The sequence below is a fragment of the Phoenix dactylifera genome, chromosome 12, assembly GCF_051530095.1.
Source record: "Phoenix dactylifera cultivar Ajwa chromosome 12, Ajwa_hap1_PhDact_Kaust_v1.1, whole genome shotgun sequence".
Classification (NCBI taxonomy): domain Eukaryota; kingdom Viridiplantae; phylum Streptophyta; class Magnoliopsida; order Arecales; family Arecaceae; genus Phoenix; species Phoenix dactylifera.
Genome location: NC_143201.1, coordinates 20,435,027 through 20,453,569, shown reverse-complemented (window position 1 = coordinate 20,453,569; position 18,543 = coordinate 20,435,027). Strand labels below are relative to the sequence as shown.

General features: G+C 38.7%; 2 protein-coding genes and 1 long non-coding RNA gene across 7 annotated transcripts; 1 reads left to right on the top strand and 2 right to left on the bottom strand.

Annotated features, from left to right (window-relative positions):
• Positions 1–3,235, bottom strand: LOC103701789 (transport inhibitor response 1-like protein). Of its 2 annotated transcripts, none has more exons than XM_088708933.1 (4): positions 3,162–3,235; positions 2,227–2,826; positions 1,583–2,087; positions 1–1,491 (listed from the first exon to the last, which is right to left on the bottom strand). In XM_088708933.1, the coding sequence occupies exons 2-4, from the start codon at positions 2,781–2,783 to the stop codon at positions 733–735; spliced, it is 1,821 nt and encodes a 606-aa protein (XP_088565059.1). In that variant the 5' UTR covers positions 2,784–2,826; positions 3,162–3,235; the 3' UTR covers positions 1–732. The 2 variants fall into 2 exon arrangements, with proteins under 2 accessions (XP_088565059.1, XP_088565058.1); XM_088708932.1 differs by lacking the exon at positions 3,162–3,235 and adding an exon at positions 2,960–3,109.
• Positions 3,236–11,726: 8,491 nt separating this feature from the next.
• LOC120112049 (uncharacterized) lies at positions 11,727–13,600 on the bottom strand. 2 transcript variants are annotated; one of them, XM_039130638.2, is made up of 3 exons: positions 13,425–13,600; positions 13,270–13,346; positions 11,727–12,566 (listed from the first exon to the last, which is right to left on the bottom strand). In XM_039130638.2, exons 1-3 carry the CDS (start codon positions 13,438–13,440, stop codon positions 12,084–12,086), a joined length of 576 nt encoding a protein of 191 aa, XP_038986566.2. In that variant the 5' UTR covers positions 13,441–13,600; the 3' UTR covers positions 11,727–12,083. The 2 variants fall into 2 exon arrangements, with proteins under 2 accessions (XP_038986566.2, XP_038986567.2); XM_039130639.2 differs by having other exon boundaries at positions 11,793–12,566; positions 13,338–13,600.
• A 910-nt stretch (positions 13,601–14,510) lies between these two features.
• On the top strand, positions 14,511–18,534 carry LOC103701788 (uncharacterized). 3 transcript variants are annotated; one of them, XR_003384641.4, is made up of 5 exons: positions 14,511–14,629; positions 14,753–14,886; positions 15,033–15,185; positions 16,049–16,105; positions 17,829–18,534. It is a non-coding gene; the product is annotated as an uncharacterized LOC103701788 (long non-coding RNA). The 3 variants fall into 3 exon arrangements; XR_003384642.4 differs by having other exon boundaries at positions 14,753–14,920; XR_015972159.2 differs by having other exon boundaries at positions 14,753–15,185.
• The last annotated feature ends 9 nt before the right edge of the window (positions 18,535–18,543 follow it).

Here is an 18,543-nt window from a genome sequence, read left to right as displayed (position 1 = left end):
TGATTGCAAGCATCTGTTATATTGCACAAATAGCCACAACACAAGCAGCAAAGATAACTCTCTCATGTCCATGGAATACTAAGAAACTCTTAAACATAATAAAGTAGAGAACAGTTGCAAAGCTCCAAGTTTCACATCAAGTTCGAGGCATTGGTCTCGGAGTGCAATCCAAAGATGCACTCGGCTTTCTTCTCCGAGGGCGCAAAAGAAAATGAGAGGTCTCGGCGCACTTCTGAGGCATAGGATGCATCCACGAGCCATCTGAAAAACCACTTTGCTCAGGCCGATCACCGTGTAGCCTTGCTCTTATGCTGATAGAAGATTGATTGCATAAATAATGTTCCATTGATACAACAACATTATATTACTCTCTTCCATGTCTAGATATGCAGATATGCTCCCCCTCTGCTTCTACCACATCAAATCTTTCACCTGCGCAAACAAACGAAAGAGATCCCTGGAAGACCGACTCCTCCTTGCATACGCTGTTTCAAGAACCAAAGCGTAAGGGGAACAGGCGATTAAAAAGAAAAAAAAAATAATGGAGCTATCCCCACTTAATGGCAAGAAGCATGAGAAGTATCTGATGGGTTATGAAAACTGTCCACCAAATTTGCACTCATTGCATTGAATCAAAGCATTGTCCATTTGGACTTGAGCTCCTCAGCCACACCCAGAAAGTAAAGAGGCTGGCTTGTTCTTCTCCCTAGTATCTCTACTGAAAGGCGGAGCTTATAAAATCTCCACAAATGGAGGAGCATCATTCCTACGCCCTGCAAGAGACCGGTACACGTACAACTTCTCAACAGCCTCGCCATCATCTTCCTCAGGTTTGTCCCTGATCCATTCCACCACCAAGTGCGGCAGCCTCTGCGCTACTTCCTTGCAGCCCCTAAGCGAAAGCTTGCAAGATGACATCCACAAGAACCTCATGTTATAGTAATGGTGAATCCCGGAGAGAAGACCTGCATCCCCGAAAGGGCTGTCCCTGATCTCAAGCTTCTGCAATTTGGGGCACCCCTCGAGCACGTACCTGAGACCCAAGTCGCTGTTCCCCGCGAAGGCCACCGAAAGGGTCCTCAACAGCTTCCCATACATTCCGATGTACCCAAACGCCTTGTCGGTCAGCAGGCCGGACACGGCAAGCCGGGTGAGCTTCTTGCAGTTCATGACGATGGCCCCAAATCCCTCGTCCATGGGTTCCCTGGTGAGGTGATCAGGGCGGTGGCGGCCCATGATGCAGAGGCGGAACACGACCAGCTCCTGGCAATTCTCGGACATGGTCGCCACAGCAGCATTCGTCATTCTTTGGCAGAAGTATAGAATCGAGCGGAGCTTCCGACATCCCTGCGAAATTGCAACGAGACCTACATCCGATACAGAGCCCTCGGAGTCCTCTGTGACATCTAAGGGGAAGACCCGGAGCTCGCGGAGGTCCTTGCACGTCGCAGCCACCACCTGAAGCCCTTCATCGCCAACGGTGTCAAGAACCTGCAATGACACAGCTCGTATTTTTGATCAACAACCAGTTGAATCCAAAAGGAGGCAGGTCGAAGGAAGGAAGGAAGGAAGAAGACGATACCCAGAAAGTCTGGAGATTATGGCAATGAATGATGACAGGCTTGAGCTGCTCGGCGGTGATATCGGCGTAGCTGAGGTTGAGAGAAGCGAGGTTGGCACAAGCAGGGCAGATGGCAGGGAGGTACTCGGGGGCAAGGTCCCGGAATCCCGAGAGACACACCAGCGACCTGGAGGCGGCGAAGGCCGCCTCCAGGTCGGCGACCTCCACCTCCCCTCCACCGCCCCCGCCCTCCCCGAAGGACCCGGTGCCGAGGTGGGTGAGCTGCGGCGCCCGCTCCATGAGACGGCGGAGATGGCCGACGGAGACGTGCTGGTTCACCCGCAGCCTCCGGAGGGAGGGGGAGCGGGCCACGAGCGCCTCCAAGGCATCCAAGTTCACCGCGCATCCCACAAAGTCGAAGACGAGCGACTCCAAGCTCGTCGTCGAGAATCTCGACACCCAGTCCACCATCTCCTCCTCCTCCTCCTCCACGTCGTTTTCTATCAGATCCAGCACTCGGAGGTGCCTTAAAAAAACAAGAAAATCCATCAATCCCATAAATCTTTCGTTACTACGAGTACTAGGGCTAGGGTTTCGGCTGGAGATGTAATTGAACTGGATCTGATTCGGTGATTCCTGTTTCGTATTTGATTGCATAATGATACCTGCAGTGCTCGGCGATCGCGGCGAGGCCGGCGGTGCCGAAGCCGTCGCAGCAGATGAGGGTGAGGTCGCGGAAGGTGGGGAAGGAGAGGGCGAGGAGGGAGAGGTCGGCGTCGGAGATGGACATCCGCTTGAGGCAGAGGCGCTCGAGCCAGGGGTAAGCGGGAGCGAGGGCGGCAAGCCAGGGGTAGAAGCCGGCGCCCCACCTGGGGGGCACGAGATTGAAGTCAGCGAAGCGGGGCTTTCCCTTGAGGACGAGCGCCCGGACGCGGCGGAACCGCTCGACGGCGCGGGCCGGGGACACGGCGTAGCAGTTGCCGATGAAGAGGTCACGCCGGGTCTGGGCCTCGGCGCGGCACCACGACCGGCACACCAGAGAGACCGCGTTCCTGTCCCGGCGGGAGTCTAGGAACTGGAGGACATTCTCAAGGACGTTCTCCAGGACCTGGTCGGAGAACGGCGGTGGAGGGTTGGCGCCCCCACCTCCTCCTCTTCCAGGATCCGGCGACCGCCGCTTTTCTTCTCCTCCTCGTGTCTCGTCCTCCTCGTCCTCTGACATCTCGGACGCCCTCTTCTCCTCCCTCTCTCTCTCTCTCTTCAGACTAGAGAGAGATGCAGAAGAAACGAAAAAATTATTATTATTTTATTATTTCATCATCATTATGGGAACGTCGAAGAAGAAGGAGAAGGAGAAAGGGAGGAGTCTAGTTTTAGGAGGTGGGGAGGGAGTCATACTCTTCGTGAATTAGAGATTAAAATTATTTGATCGAGATCCATGGGAGAAGAAAGAAATGTAAAGACGGAAAACAGAGAAGCATACACATGGAGAGGGAGAGGGAGAGGGAGAGGGAGAGGGCTCATGGCCGGCCTGGTCTGGCCTTCCGGAGTTTTGAAAGGCTTTATTTTGTTTATATATTTGGTTACTACTACTCCTTACTCAAGACTCCACGCTGCCGTCTGTGCCTCTCCCTGTTGGAATTCCCCTGCTCCTCCCCACTGCAATGTCCAAAATACCTAGTTCTCCAACTCTATTATTTGGCCTTTTTATGCTTCGCGAGTTTATTTTATCTTCAATTTAATCAAAATGGCTTTTCTTAATTAAGTTGAGATGCATAATTTAATTGTTTTTTAATTGTTGTATATTGACGAAATTGGACTTTTGTATTGATTATATATATACAAACAGTTTGATAAAAATGTCTGCATCTCTTTGTTTTTTTGGTTTAATATGGTTATCTTTTATTTCCACTTGAAGCTTTTGTTACTCGCTATCACCATTCTATTATAGATGTTTTCTCTCTCCTTTGGTTAAGAAATATTGATTTTTTTCTTTAAAATATAACAAGTTTCTTATTATTTATTACTTTGAGCTTGATTCTCCTATTTTATTTTACTGCTTCTCTATGTTACCTGCTTTTTTCTCTGTGTCAATTCCCCCTCATTTTAATGAATCCAAGCTCTTATAAAATATATAATTTAGTTTTACTCATACTCTAAATTTTTTTGTGTTTATGGTGCTATCATATTTGTATTCCTCTATTTGGAGATAAAGAAGCCGAGAGATGCATTTTGAAGCTCCAAAACAAGAAAAAAAAAGTGCGAAAACAGAAGCTCCAAAATTACTGTCTAGGAAATAAATAAATGTCATTCTCTTTAGAAAAGATAGAGAGAGAGCATTTTTTTTTTTTTTTTTTTTTTTGGCTTTGAGTGGTTTTGTGTATTGGGCTAAAAGGAGGGTATTCCTGGAAGAGGGTGCTCATTTTTTTTTCTTTTTTTCTTTATAATTTTTTTTTGAGGCTTTTTTTTTCCTGAAATTGGTAAAGATGTTTGCTTGTTATTGGATACATTCCCTTTAACCTCTCTCTCTCTCTCTCTCTCTCTCTCTCTCTCTCTCAAAAGTATTGCCTGAAGTAGTAGAAAAGAGAATAGAAAGAGAATGGATTTTATGATCTCATCTTCTTTATCATTATTTTGGTGTTACTTTTTCATCAATCAACTCCTGCTCAAAATTTGATTATAAGAATATTTTTGGTTATGCAATGAGCATAAGTTATGATCATATCTCAACTTGTTAACATTTTATTGAAATACTAGGACTTGAGGAGTCCATATGTTTATCATGAACACATAGATATGAATGACTCATGCTAATAGATATGTTTATATCTTTATAAATTTGAATAATGGTTCATCATAGTTCCTCCTTTTTGTAGGGTTAGATGGCAATAATCCAACTTATTGAGGCATAATACACCTCTAGCTCCCTTTGTGGTTAAAAAAACAATTGATTTTCACAAGCAATAAAGGCAAGCACATTGGCAAGTAAATTATTTTCATCCAAGGGTACAGTCCACATGAAAGTTAAAGTAAGTTGTCAAATCATAGAAATCAACCAAAATCAAATACTTCAAAGGAACTATAGTTTTTATTTTAATCATGTCTACCGGAACCTTTAGGTCAGTCTCCTTACCATTATGTCAGTTGAGGAATTAAAACTGAAAATATTTCTTAGTATTCTCAAATTCCGACGAGAAAAAAATGTGCTCTAAATGGGTTGTTGCAGCGGAAGGCTATTAGTTATTTGATTGCATGGTTTTTGGTGCGAAGCTGAGAGCTGCCTGGGCGGATCTTCGACACGCTTAGCATGTGCTTTCAGCTAGTTCAGTCATCTCGGAGGATCACTCGACTACGTTCATCAGATAGATTAAGAGAAATCCGAGGGTCGTTGCTGCTGATTATCTCTTGATTCGCGATATCTGAATGATGATGATAAATGGAGGGATGGTCCAGGCGAAGCATGTGTTTAGAGGAGCCAATGGGGTTGTGCATTGAGTGGCCACGTACGTGGCTAACTATGCCAGTAACACCCTATGGGCAGAAGATGGGGAGTTACTTCGAGAGCTCTGTGATATTTTGTTTTCCAATTTTGTTGGATACATCAGTATACGTATTGTATGAATCATCCGGTCTAGCAAAAAAAATGAAGAAGAAGAAGAGTTGTTTTTCCAAGGTTGACGGTAATGATAGGTTTTATTTTTGGTTTTGTGTATATCTCTTGTGACAGGACATTTAGCATTAAATTAGGATCCTTTCTTCTTTTTTTTTTTTTTTAAGGCTGGCTATCAGCCTAGCATCAACATTTCACGTTTCTCTTTCCACCTTTCTCATTCCGGCTTGGGATCAGTCACAATCTTGCGATAAAAGTAGAGCTAGTTAGATGAGGCGGAGAGGCGTCTCAGAAATATTATATGATAGATACATACTTTCGAAACTCAAGAAAAATTTTATAGAATAACATCTAGGACTACTATGTTGTATGGCTTAGAATACTAGGAAATAAAAAAGTGCACAAAAAAAATTGAGTAAGAAGAAGTAAAAATATTAAGATGGATATATGTTAAATCTATAAAATATAAAATAAGAAATAAATGTATCAGAGGAGCTAGTCTAAATTAAGAATAAAGAAGTGTAATATCGATAAAGATTATATAGACATATACAAGGTAGATATAAGGTGGTTTTTGTAAGGGGAGATGCTTTGGTTTATGTTAGAGATAATAAAGAAAGAAGGGAAGATCCATGAAAGTTGTGAGAAAGCATATGAAGAAATTTGGAGGAACATTGAAAAAGGTTGTAACTAAAAAACTTAGCGGATGAGGATTCATAAAACTGATCTCAAATAATTGGGATAAGACTAGATAGTTATTGATGAGGCCGAGGATATCTTTTGGACCCCAGGGCTCAGACCTCACTGGGCTGAAATAGTAAAGGCGACTGCTTCTTCTCAGAGGTATTGTCCGCTTCGAGAGGGATTTCATAGTCTCTTCCCCTCTTACGGTTTTGCCCCACAAAAGACGTCTCTGAAGAGAAAAGAATAATCCCCCTCCATTTATGGAACAGACATCTCCGCTATTTAATCGATGTGGGACTAAGTCCGAGACCCTTTATTCCCACAACATAGCCCCCCCAGCGGAGGGGTCTGTGCCGGGGTCAAGGACTCTCAACGAAAGCACCAATGATGAGGCCGAGGGTATCCCCCAGACTTCAGGGCTCAGTTTCCACTATTTTGAAACAGCGGAGGCGAATGCTTCTTCTCAGAGGTATTGCCCGCTTTGGGAGGGGTTTCATAGTCTCTTCCCTCCTTTCGCCGCAGAAAAGGCGTCTCTGAAGAGAAAGGGATGGCCCCCCCTCCATTTAAGGAACATACCTCTCTATTATTTAGTCGATGTGGGACTAAGTCCGAGATCCTTTATTCCTACAACAGTTATGGTTATATTTTAGGATATTTTTATCACTTGTATTGGTGATAATTTCATAGTTGCTCGAGCTTAAACCGAGTTAAAAGAGTTATATCTATCAACCCTTATTTAAATATATAGCAGGTCTCTATTATTTGAAGTTGTTAATCTGGAAAATGAACGGCAACTACAAGGTTAATGTTAAAGTTAGTATGCACTTAAATCGATCTAAACTTTTTGCAGTTGCATTTTGTTTAGTTATAGTAGCCACTTATAAAGGGGTAAGGCTTGTTATTAGACTGGATAAAGGAAAAATAGATTATACTCTTATCCAATAAGATTAGGCTAGACCTTTTCTTCCAAAGGGATTTCAACTTTTTTCAGTTAAGTTGTCTAAGACAATATTTATACATGATGAATTAGTGTAAAATATCATATAATTCTGAATTAATTCAAAGCTCAAAAGAAACCGGTTTTTGTTAAAAATGCCAAGAGGCATCACGATTCCTAGAGCCAGCAGGGGGCTTGATTAATTACAAGAACCATGTTTTTAGGTATGGACATGGTATAAATAAAGGTGTTGATATTAAATTCTAGGAGATAAATAAGAATTTAATAACTACTATTCTATATATGGAGCTTTTATTTGTATGCAGTGATTTTACATTCTGCATAGAAGGGGACAAAATGGTCCATAACAATTGTACCACTCCAAGACATTTCCTTCCATAATCCATTATTAGATCTTATCCAATATTTTTTATATCGAGTAACCAATTGACTCCAAAAGTTTAAGCTAATAGCAAAAGAATATGGTAATCCGTACAAACATGTATAACTCTACATCGAGTAGAATTTGGATACTTATACGGGCCAAAAAACTCAAATAACACCTTCCAATTATTCTTTTTGGATAAGATCCTAAATCGTGACAAATGATATTAGAGCGAAACTGACCTGTGGCTCATATGAACTAGGAAATAATACAATACGGATCTATTGAGGCTAACTAGAGACTAATCATGGTATTCATAATTAGATTTATGGTATTTGTGAATAGATTTGAATGGATTTAGACTCTCAACCTAGTAAATACTCTAGATGGGAGCATATGAGGACCCATCGGACGTATATTTAGTCTCGTATCGGTTATGTATTGGACAAATATAGGTTACTTATAGAAGACCAAAAACCCAAATAATACTTTTCGACTAGTCTTTTGGATGAGATCCTGTGTCGTGAAAGCCAATAATCTATACCAGACTTAACATCTCCCAACATATGTGGCCCAAACCAAGCATATGAAGGAAGGGACTATAAAGATTGAAACAACTCAAGATAATAAAAAAAATAATTAGTCTGGAGGAGATTTGAATTTATAAACTTCAACAAATTAAGCTCTAATACTATGTTAACAAAACAATTGACCCTAACTTAAGTTGATAGGAAAGGGTCAATAATATATATCAAGCTTAACACACTCAAAGTCTAGTCAATAGATTAATAAAGCAAATATTATAGTTATAATCCTCATGTTCTCTCTTTATAGCATGCGATTTATTTGAGATTAAGAAGAGATTGGAAAAGAAAAACAAATGGATGCAGTTTATTCTTCTAATATAAAAAGGGAAACCTTGGATTAGTTTATTTAAATGCCACCTTCTCTTTTGTTTATTTAAATGCCATAATTTTGTTGATAGCTAAAGTCCTGGAGTCACGCATCAACATCTGTCTCTTTCATTGAAATGCATCAACATCTATCATTTGCATCATCTTCTATGCTAAACTAAAACTCCCTCTGCCTGTGAGGCTCCGGATCGCTCCATATTACCAAAACACTGAAATGAAGGGGGCTGTCTTTCCATCCAAATCAGTGCGTTTTCCAGCTCTAAGATATTTAAACTACCAAAAAAAATAGAGAGAGAAATTTTCCCGTCCCCAACTGCTTATTCTTTCAATTGTTTTAACTTTAGAAAATATCTCAGGCATTCGTTCAAGACACCCTTCCTCTTATATATTATCATGACCAAAATTTTATCATCCATATATTCTTACATTCTTGTGAAGACTAACATTCCGATAGGATCACAATACCACCATTCCGTAAATTATTCTGTAATACTTCAAACAAAAACCAAAGTAAAGTTTCTAGCCGAATGAAAAAAAAGAGAGGAAGAAGAAACCAGCTTTGGTCGGTGTCCACTTTTTCGTTTTATGAGTACACATAGGACCAAAAAAATAATATCTTTATATTTCAGGACTGGTGGTAGTACATAGATGATTGGATTCTTCCCCACCAATAATATCAGCTGCCCAACTTTATCTTAATCTTGAATTGCCCATCGTACCTGATACCGCTGTACTAGGACCGGAAATGAATCGAATGTAGATGAAATATTAATATATTTATATTTATATTTTTTAAAAATATAGATAGATATATTAAAATAAATATTTATATTTATTTTAAATGAAAATGGATAGAGATCGGATATTGAGCATATCTATATTTGTTATTGTGAGGACCCATGCAGATGTGTGTTTAGTCCCACATCGATTATTTGCGGGGTAGATCTTAGGTACTTATGCAGAATCAAGTAACCCAAATAATACCTTCCGGCTAGCCATTTTGGGTGAGATCCTGCGTTGTTACAAATGGTATTAGAGCAGACGTAGCCTATAACCTATGTGGACTAAGGGACACTGCAGCACATATCCATTGAGGCTGACTACGGGTCGATCGTGATGTTTGTGATTAGATTTGAATAGATTTAAACCCTTAGCCTGACAAGAACGTCAAAGCTTAAACGGAAGGAGTATGTGAGGACACATGCGTGCATGTGTTTAGTCCCACATCGGTTATTTGCTGGATAGATCTTGGGAATACGAATCGGATATTAAACATTTCCATATTTTCTTATCCAAGTATGGATATAAATTAGATATATTTTTGGATATTGAGCAAACTTCAATGATAAAAACTAGTAAATATGAACATAAAGAAAAAATTCAATTAAAAAAATATAATTTTACCAAGCATTTATCAATAATAAAAACTAATAATTTTATAAGGAATATACCAATTAAGGTTGCTTGTCATCGAAGTAGACAGGATATATAGCGCTTTCAAGGCATCTTACAGTTGTAGCCGATTGCAATCGTCGGATGGAAACTACAAAATGGACGAAACCTTCGAAACTCTAGTTGCTTAAAGACGATGATGAGAAAAAAGAGACGAAACATGCAAACGAAAGATTTGAGTCTTTCAGGCGTGCGGGGTGATTCGAAGGATTTTATTCGAATCGGGTATTCCATATGTAGGTTACTATCTTAAGTGACGGCCATCCGACATATTTTTTTTTACTTTAGGTTTGGTTAATTATTTAACTAGTTTTCTAATTTAACTTGAATTTCTTATTTTCACTTACTCTTATCATACAAATATCTAGATCCAAATCCGAATTCGGAAAAATCATGTATATTCGTATTTGTATCCATATTCATAAAATTTTTAGACTGGCAATCCGAATTCATATTTGAATCTAGTCAGACGAAAAAATAATATCTAAATTCAATCTAAATCAAATATAAAAATAAATATAGTTGGATATAATTCAATTGCTTTTAGTCCCATCTTGAACGCTTAATAGTGGCATGGAGTCCATACGCCAAAAGGATGGGGCATGGAGAAGGTGCGCCTAACTCTAGAAACCACCAATTTGTCTCGAAGGGAGGGGATGTAATGAGGAGTCCCACGTACCCCACAATAGCTCACAAGTCCTTATTGGAACGGTGCAAACAAAGGCTTGAATCGATTAAATAACCCAAGGCCCACTTCATGAATGATTGAGGGTGGAACCGCGTCACTCAAAAGTCCTTTTGCTGCTTTCCGTTCGCAGTTTATTCATATCTTAAAGGGGCGAGGAAGGCACGCGACAAGCAAAAGCGAACTCCGACGCACAGCAGCTTATCGCTCTGAGATGATCCATGGCACGCCCGCACAAGGCCCATCCGTGCTTCGAGACATGGCAGGGGAACTGAAATGGCCTTTGATTGGATGGCCTCCCCCTTTATCCTCGCACCCCCACCCACAACTCTACAAGCTCAGATAGCAATTTAGTATGGCTTGGGTTCACGAGTGCTCGCTTTTTCAGATGCATTTGGCCCATTGCCTTTGTAAATGCCCTTTTGTTACATACGTACGTGTGTCACTGGTGTGCACGCTCTGTAAATGCACTGGTGTGCATTTGGCCCATTGCCCTTTTGTTACATACGTACAGAACTGGGACTGGAAAGGAGTTTTGAGTGTGTGCAAAGGAGTGCCTTTTTGGTGCAAGGGATAAAATTTGAGTGCCAATTTTCTTCTTTTTTTTCTTAAACTAGAGGGTCCGATTGGTTCTCGAATCGATTCGAAAGATTTGGAGCCATGATTTAACTAATTTGATGATTTAGTTTGGATCTAAATCACATAAGAATTTACTTTCAGCAAAGGATCGCATGTGAGTTTATGGGTTGGATCATGGCATTTTGAATTATTTTAGACTCGACATAGTTAGGTCAGGCCCGGTGTCCATTCATGATAGCTTGAATCCAACCCAATAGAAGACTGGACCAAAGTCCACGACACAAATCTGAATCGAAACACCATGTCTGGCCATCGGGCGTAGGCTCGGATATAGATGAAACGATGATAGCACAACCCTAATATTTCAGCTGTTGCTAAAGAAAGAGGTTTAAAAAATTAAAAAAAAAGGAGTGCACCAGCAAAAGATGGCGGACATCCAATCAGTGTTTTACGTGCATTTACATGTATTTAGCAGCAATAAATATATATTAGTGGGACAGAGTTCAAGATGAAGGGATTAATTAGAGAAATTTTGTACAAAATGCTGGTTATACTTACTGCAACTTTGATGTACTTTGCGGTCAAAAAGATTGATGCAAGTTATATACATTTGTGCGCACAATGTTTTAGACTTTTTGTTATTTTTTACAAAAAAAACTTGTAGTTGGCTCTTTTATAAACTAAACTTGCACAATTGATTTGTACAACCTCTATTACCACTCTGTGCAAAATATTATGGGAGCAAGGGTATTATTTGTCTAGTGGCAAAAGAAGCCCTACTATTCCTTTCTTTCTCCCCTCCTCTGGATATTTGTATCCAAGTAGGTGGTATTAAGACCTAATGACTTTACTAGTTGAGCCTGTTAAAACACCCTCAAGAGAAACCCTATTCTGCTCGTACCCAATTAGTTTTGGAGATTCCCTTCTTCAAGTTCTTTTGGGTTTTTAACGAACAGGTATTGGAAGTTTCCCCAAGGAATTCAGAGAAGTCATGAACATAGCATCTAAGCTTTATCTGAAGATTCAATTCATACACCGGGCTTTTACCTTAAAAAATATACACTGGGCTCACAAGAGCTACTGACAAATGCCTTGGAAGACATTCTTCGCACTTATTTGCATTAAAATCTGAGGGCACTCACACATGAGCTCACAAAAGCTACAACCAATTCCTTGAAATATTCCGCAAACCTGCTGCACTGAAATCTGTAGCCTTATTAGACATGAACTTCCAGGAGCTTGTCATCATAACAGGTTTATTAGCCTGTAGGTTAGCTTAATATTTCCATACCAATTTAAGTGGCTTGTTATGGTTCCTTACGTATTGATTGCCATGATTCTTACCAATGGCAATGACCGAGCTCATTCCTGAACGAAGAGTCCTCGACCAATCAAACTGCTTCGTGCTACATTGTGTCCTTCCTTGCTTAGCTTTGGATCGACAACTGCTGGGTCTAACCATATGCAGAGTATTTGGTTTGTTTTCAAATATTTCAATCTTACATCCTCCGTCCATTTTTATGGTTATATTCACCTCCAAATGCACTTCATTTTTTAGGTCAGATTGTGGTCTGGCGTTGTTGCTTGATGATCTTGGTCTGTTCCTGTCTTCCTTATGTTGATACAACCTATGCAAGCGGAGAGCAAGTCGGCATATGCCATCTTTGATCTCTTCTTCCAAATCCCTTTCTATGTCATTCTCGAGTTCTTCTCGTATCTTTTGCTCTTCTTCTGACATGAAATTTGTGTTGAAAGTTCCCTAGATAGAAAAGATCATCATTAATATTTAAGTGGTTCGAACAAAACATGATTAGAATGACTGGCATTACACCAGCTTTTAACTTCAACATGAAGACGCAAGCTTTTCATGACATCTTTCATCGTTAAAAAAAAGATGTTATGTTACCATCAAAAAAGAAAGATGTACAACAATGTCGATTATACTGAATGGGTTACAGAAGTAACTGATCCTTAGTGCAAAGGCTGACTTTCACTTCTTGTTAGTCTTCAGGTTTTTTTTTTTTTTTGGTGAGGTAGAAATCTTTCATAGTTAAAACCAATTAATTTCATCATCCTTCTGATTACTTGTTTAACATACCGACATCTTCTAAATGGCAAACTTGGATCTTCAAAAGTTGCCATTAATCTAATTTGATTTATTAAACAGTTTTAGAATTTGCTGCATATTTCAGTAATGTAATGCAACTTTCAGTCAGCATCAAAGTGATATGTATACTTGGAAAACAAATAAAACTACTCCAATATCTGTCATCTTTTCCTTTGCACCATACTGCGTCAAGAAACGTGTGCTTAATAGCAAGGAAAATCTGTACACATACTGGCTTCCTGTATAGTTTTCATGAAAATTATATGAACTGAAAATTTCAACAGTAAGTAACTGACAACCAATTACATATAAGAATACTAGAGAGGGGAAAAAAGGAGTAAGAAGTAAACACAACCAAAAAAAGATCACGCCATGTTGAGTTGCAATGAGTTTGATTGAGGTCAAGATGCTTGTCGTTCAAACCTGAAAGTGCTGCCAAACCATATATTTGAGGTTCCTTAGCTCATTTCAGAGAAAAGGGCTCACAAACCAAAGGAAGAGAGGAATAACCTGGCAACTGCTCCATGTTTCCTTACTCCGAGCTGTGCTTCTAGTCGTATTTATAGTTCTGAGTTTGTGACTCCTCGGCTTAGTCCCTTTCTTATAGTGGAGAAGAGAAAACAGGTAGGAGGTTACATCAAGAAAATAGAATTTACATCAACAAGAATAAGAGCTTAGATGGCAGTTTCTAAGAGATCCAAGTGTTGAATTTGTCCTTTGAAGATGTTATTCAAATTTTGACCGCCAAAGCTCTCTATGCCGACTGCTAAGTACGTGGGAGCTTCAGTCGCAGTCAAGAGACAAAAATTTTGGATGGTGCTTTACGTGGAAGTAAGGGGCTTGGTTGGTTGCCCTTGAAGCACAATCCGATGGAGATGTTTCACATTACCTTCTTGTTTGGTTGGAAGGGCACCTACTCTTTCTTTTTAGACTCTAGTGCTGTACTAAACAACCTCAATGAGAACTAAAGCTCTGTTGCATCAAAGGCATGAGATCTAATTATGCGCCCTCTCATTTTTTGCTATTCATGCTGCTATCCATCAGAGGCTTAAATGCTGTCAATTTTTGATTCATTCTCTTTTGCTAGTTTCTAAGTTTCTTGAAGGCAGGCATGATGATAGAATTATGCTAGTTGCTAAGAAGAGACATACTTAGTTATATATCAAAGCAAATGGATCTCTTCTGGCACTTGTCTCCATATAGATTTTGAGCTAAAACCCCAGTAGACCCTGGTAGTGGCATTCCAACCATTATTTTTGAGAAACCTGGATGGAAATCAAGTGAGGACAGGGTTCAGATCTAAATCATTGGAAACTTCACCAACTATGCTGGTTGACATCCTAAAAGGATGAAAAGAAAGCATTTATCCCATGAACAAGTTAATCTAATATCCTGATAGGTCCTTATGCTGAAACCTAGGTGTATAATAAGATCGGACGCTCTCTATCGCATTATTTCAAGTGCGATTCGTGGAAACAATAACGTAGGTGTATAATAAACTGTTTCACTCCGAACATCGACTTCTCCTAACTGGCAACCAAGTGTCAACCGTTAATTGGTGGGTACGCCTGTCTGCTGTTTAGAGTCCGTCTCCTTCCCCTAATAAATCCTGCTTACCTTCTTTAACTCGATTTTCTTTCTCCGAGGACGGTCGGTGTTATTCCACTGCTTCTCATGGCGAATCCAATTTATGGCTCCGGCCCTCTTCGATCCAGGTTTCTTTATCCTCTCTCTCTGCCTCTCTGCCTCTCTCCTCCTCATGGGAATTCTGCTATTTTTCTTCCATTAAATGACCTAGAATTCCTTGAAATTCGCTTCTTGCGGTGTTGGTATCGCAGGGAAGGCCTCATCTCGAGGCCTGCGGCCAGCTCTGACGAGATCCAGTTGCGGATTGATCCGATGCACACGGACTTGGAAGAGGAGATCTCCGGCATCTATAACAAAAAAAAATCGGGCTCTTGAAATGAAAGGCGTGAGTCTTTTCTTTCTCTTCTTGATACTTTTGTGTAAGTTTCTGTTGATTTATGCGTGTAATTTCATATGATTGACTTGATTTGATTTGATTTCTCTTCTTGGTCCTTTTATATATGTTGGATTTTGACGCATTCTTCTTGTTAGATCCCTGATGTAAAACAAAGAAGCGAAAATTGAGGACCTAAACATCCGTGGAGTCGAACAACTAAACCTAGGGTTGCCAATCTGGATTGAGGATGTTGTCTATGTTCGAGTATCTTAGGGTTAACAGTGGCCAGAAGTTTCATATGTGATCAGGTGAATGAATTAGTTCGTTTATTATTAGTTTCTTATGACGTATTTTAGCTGATATGGTTTAAATAACAAAAAGATATTGCCGGAGATCTTCAGAATTTAGACGCATTTTTGACTTGTGAGCGTATTGTAGTATGCTCCTATAATTCCTCAAATTCTTGATGGCGATAGTCTCCAGGTTCACTTCACCAAGATTCTCTCTTCTCTGTCTCTTCTTGTGTGTCTCATGCCTACAACACAACTTCAAAGTAATTCCGTAACCTAGGGTTGACAACTGGTTCCCCGCAGCTCTTATTGTTTGTTGGGCAATTCATACACTTAATGAACTGGATTGGGCAATTCATACCCTTCTGCAGCTCTTATTGGTTGTCGGGAAATTCATACCCTTAATGAGTTGGATTGGACCTTGTCCAATCTCTCTCTCTCTCTCTCTAGGAAAATGGCTGCTCACATTTTCATGTCCATTGAACATTTTTTTTCCATGTTCTCCACATTCACAGGATGCTCCCTTTTTTACTATTGAGAGTTTCAAATATAAAAAGTTTGCATGAAGAGGTGAAATCTTAACAACATTAACCCAATATTAGGATAACATTAACCCAGTGCTATCCTAATGGTTCATTTAATCATTTCTTATTCTTAAGAATTTTTTATAAGCATGTTGTGAAGATCATTTTATGTAAATTTTTCAGGATAACATTTTATTTTTACTATGCCATGTGTGATGTGTTATCAGCACTTTTTATCTAATTTCTTCTCATAATAACATTTTTTACTGTGTAATGCAGTATCAGTACTCTTTAAGGTTTTCTGCTTTCTTGTTAACGTCTATTTGACAAAACTTTTACTCAAATTTGACACTGCAGGTAGGTCAGGAAATAGAAACAGAAGCAAAGTTTCAGAATGGCATCATATCTCAATTGGTAATACAACTACTAATTTAGTTAGTTGTTTATAGCACTGAATGCTCCTTCTCGATGTATATGCCTATTCCTCTCTTATTGAATTGCTGATTTATAAACTTATTATTTAAATTGATAAAAAATTCCTCTTATACTTATCAAATACCATAATAAATAAAAGATCATATATTTCTTGAAAGATTTTTGGTTCTTTCTTATTTCCTTACTGATATATATTATAAATTATTTAAAGATGAAAATATTTGATTGATGTGCGTTTCTGTTTTGCTCAGATATTTCTCTTTCAAATTAATGGATTTTGCTTTGCAGTGCATATGAACTTTTATTTTCTATGCTCCATTTGTTGGCTTTTCATAACAGTCTATCTGTATTCATATCAGATGGAAAATTTTAGTTGTGCATTTGCAATATATAATGGAGCTGTTGTCTTTATAAATCAAACGGTAATTTTGGGGTCTTTGTTTCATGCCAGCACCATATGTTTGACTTGCATCACCTTCTAATAAATTACCATGTTTCACTTATAGTTGTCCTGTTGGGGCAGCCTGGGTTATCCTGTTTTATTAAAAAATGTTTACACAGAATATAGGAGTTTTATGAAAATGTTTGTTTGGTTGCTTTTCATAAAACTTGTTTTGGAAGAATTACAGGCCATAATACCTTAAAATGACTTTTATGAAAAGGATGCCTCCCCCTGTTTCTTCATAAGACCTTTTTACATTATTTTTTTTTTTGATTATCTGTTGTAATGAATCGCAGAGACAACCAGCCCCTAGAAATGCACTATAATACCTCCATTGACATAATGCTCTTTGGTCCTAATATAAGGCATGGGGGTTTGAGATTGCTACGAGTTTATTTTTAGCAGTCATTAATGTCTTAGTTGGAAATGTTGAGGCTATTCTTCAAACTAAGGTGTTGTGACTTGTGACTCTTTCTTCAGAAAATATAGTCACATCAATAAACCCTTCACCTTCTATCAAAGTGCAAGATAATTTTTTTGGAAAAATATCATGAAAATTTTAAGCATCGCAATAAATATGCTTGATTATATATTTTAGGGTTTTTTGCATGGATACCCTTCTAAATATTGAATTTTGCATGAATACCCTTCCAAAATTGATATTTGCATGTATACCCTTATAAAACACTTATTTTGTTATTCTATCCTTTTTTTTATTTTTATTTTTGCATATGTACCCATGCCATCTAATGCCGTTAAAAACTTAACGGTTTCAAATTAAAATGACTAAAATACCCTTAATGGATAGACGTGCAAATAGAAACATTTATAAGGGTATACAAGCAAATGGCAATTTTACAAGGATATTCATGCAATTTTGGATATTTAGAAGGGTATATATGCACATAAAGAATCCTAGTAGATGGAAAAAATTTAGATACATTAATTAATGTGATAGCCTTCAGAATTCTGTATTTATTAGTTAATATCATAGCTTTTAGAATTTCATTTTTTTAAAATTAACTATAGCTTTTAGAATTTTGCATTTATTGATTATTGTTATAGCCATTGGGAAAATGAACATACCTTATGCCATGGGTGAGCCTTAATCTATCTTGCACATTCTGTTTTATCAATCTATTTAAGCTTAAAGTTTTTTTTTCTTTGAAACTATGTTGCTTAGCTTTAGGATTAAAATATCTACAATGCATTTGATTGGATAACTTCTAGGTTTCACTTATTGCATGTACATCTCTATAGTACTACAGTGAAGAGGCCGGTTAACCTTTCTCGGTGCATCATCACTTGTCAAAAGATGTAAAATGGTCGAGACTTCAGACCTCTTCAACGTGGGATTGGAGAAAGCTAGCAAATTAATTAATGTAGAAGTTGCATGAATGGAAGTTGGGTACTTGACATATAAATATATATAGCAAACCTAATCCCATTGCCATGTTGTTGGGAGAAATCAGGTAACTAGCACTAGGAAATTTGTTGCTCTCTTGTCCGATGCTCTTTGTTGATTTTTGTTTTTTCAGTAGGATGCCTATGATGATTCGGATTCGGTACAATTCACCTTGTTTGGGCTTCCATTCTGAACATAACCTTGATTTGGTCATAGAATGAAACCTAAAAATGGTTCTCTGTTTCAATGCTTTGATGGAAATGGCATTGCTGGCATATGACACCCGACCTCGTGAACTAGAAAATAGTGTAGATCACCACAAAATGAGACAAACATCATTAACAAAAGAATGTTGCACTATTTGTGATAAACCAGAGATAAAGAATGAAAGGATTATGCGTAACATGGGAATCTTGATAAATTACATTCTTTTGTTAATGAGATGTTGGCTGAAAAAAATTATTTAATAAGATAGGTTGTGGAGATGTTAATCTCCAACATAATCTCCACTACTCCAGCAAAACATGCAATGAAATCTGCAATTAGCAAAAAAATGAAAAAGAATAAGTG